This window comes from Plasmodium inui, assembly GCF_000524495.1.
Source record: "Plasmodium inui San Antonio 1 unplaced genomic scaffold supercont1.156, whole genome shotgun sequence".
Taxonomy (NCBI): Eukaryota; Apicomplexa; class Aconoidasida; order Haemosporida; family Plasmodiidae; genus Plasmodium; species Plasmodium inui.
The window spans coordinates 1,674-3,660 of NW_008481990.1; the positions used below are offsets into that span (position 1 = coordinate 1,674).

The 1,987-nt window shown below is 48.4% G+C and overlaps 1 protein-coding gene across 1 annotated transcript; it reads right to left on the reverse strand.

Moving 5' to 3' along the window:
• Positions 1-1,470: 1,470 nt before the first annotated feature.
• On the reverse strand, positions 1,471-1,740 carry C922_05738 (hypothetical protein; the record flags this gene model as incomplete). The annotated part of the gene is made up of 1 exon (XM_008821309.1): positions 1,471-1,740. The coding sequence occupies one exon, from the start codon at positions 1,738-1,740 to the stop codon at positions 1,471-1,473; it is 270 nt and encodes an 89-aa protein (XP_008819531.1).
• Between the last annotated feature and the right edge of the window lie 247 nt (positions 1,741-1,987).

The following is a 1,987-nucleotide window of genomic DNA, read 5'->3' on the forward strand; positions in this document are numbered from 1 at the left end:
TTCCTACCCTCTATTTCCCGAGTTTTTCCTGTCTCACTCTCCGCTCCAGACTCCTCCTCCTCTTTCCTGTTTCCTGGGGGTTGCCGACCTATGAGGTTCTCCTTGGTTGTTCCTTCTCCTTCTGGCTTGCTGCCCTGTGGCGTCCTTATAGGTTTTCCTCTCTAGCTCCTTTAGAATTTCCTCTTCCGTATTTATTTAGTTCTCGCCTGCTGATGTTCCTTTGTGCTTGCGACTTTCTGGACGTCTTGGGGACTCATGAGCGACTTGGGGGAATTCTCCTTGTTGCTCTTTGTTCCTCCTTCTGTAATTGCCACGTTTTCCGCCTCACTCGTTTTTTTCTGTCATCCTTGTGGGTTCAGTTTCCCTGATTTCCGACTCCCTGTACCTCTGGGTGTTCCGTTGCCGGGTTGCCTGTTGCCCTAATGAATCTCCTCTTCTCTACGGGTCTTACTACTCCTTCCCTTTCTTTCTCCTTGCTGCTCTGGAGTGTCGGGGATTTGGTGCAAGTAGGTTTTCCGATGATTCTCATTCCTCTCGGTTCCTTCGGCCCGTGGGCCATAACCTTGTCTTCTCTTCTCCGGGGGCGCCTTGCCGGCTGCTTCCTTTCGGCTACCTTGCCTTCGGGTTCCTGATCATATCCTTTTATATTCTGAATTACTGTTGCGGAAGTCCGGCTTCAGCTGTTCGTGAGATTTGAGGGGGGCTGCTTGCTGTGTTTACGTTTTCTCCTTCGTCTCGCAGCTTTGGTATTGTTTTTTGACGTTTGTGACTTTTTGCTGCATTTCTTGCTCTTTCCCTCGTTTTTCGTTTATCCCTTTGAGATATCTTGCCCGTTCACCTCCTCAATTTCTTGGAGTATTCGGGAAGTTTCAATGTGTTCCCCTCTGGAGTTTCACCTCCGCTAGTTCCTTGGTGGGGTGGTATATTTATTGGGGCCAGTTAGAGTTAGGGGGGATTGGCCTCTCTTTCCATGATGGCTCGGGGCCGCTAGTCCTTCGTTCTCATCCTCTTATCTAGCTTTTCTTAAGGTGATTTGGGATTCTGCAGAGTTGGATCTGCTCTTGTTTTTGGGACTGTTATGCTTTTTCGGTTTTGGGGAGGTAGGGGTTTGAGTTTAATCCCCGTTTTCCAGTTTCTCGATTTGTATGGCTAGTGGATTCCTGTTGGTTTGCTTCGGTTTATCTGCTGGATTATTGCTGGTCTCGGCGGGGTTTCCTGCTTGGGCATCGTTCGACTTGGGGGTTTTGAGAGAGTTGTATCTTTCTCAGGAATGCTATAGGGTCCTGTGCTTAGGTCTGAACCTTCTTCTTGGTCGCCTTAGCTGCTTTGACTCTTTCCTTGCAGATAGATTTCCTCTTGGTCCTGTGGCGTTTTCTTGCCTTTGGGGGATGATCCGCGATGACTGGCCTCTCGGGGAGGGGGGTTCGTCTGGGAGGTGAACCTATCGGAGGTGTTGGGGTACCCGAAAAGCTAATGGTTTTTGGGAGGGTCTCTTGGGGCAGTGGTTTCCTTCACTTCGCTGGACCCTTTTCCTCCACTTCTGGCTTTGCGTGTTGGCCTTCCCTTAGATGGAGGGGTGTGTCTGGTTAGATTTTTGGCTTGTTTTGGGGGGGCCTTTTCACTCTTAGGTACTATTTTCCGATTCTTGCCTTGCTTTTTTTTTTTTTCCGTTCGGGATCTGGGATCTAATGTCTCGGTACGGAGCTCATTTAAAATTATCAGACTGTCGGTAGTCTCCATTTTAGGAGGTTACTCCCGTTTGGCTTGTTATCGTTTTGGGGATCTTGTCTATGTAGAGTTCATGTGTCTAGATGTACGTTCTCGGGGTTCATGGCTCTTATCTCATATGCTTCGTCATCCTAGTGTTCTTTGAAATTTGGCCTTTACTACATAATCTTAGTTTTACGGATTCTTGCTTCTTTTGGTTATTCATAGGACCCACTCTCATCCTTTTTTGTAGAATGCGTGCTGAGGTTAGCGGGGGGGG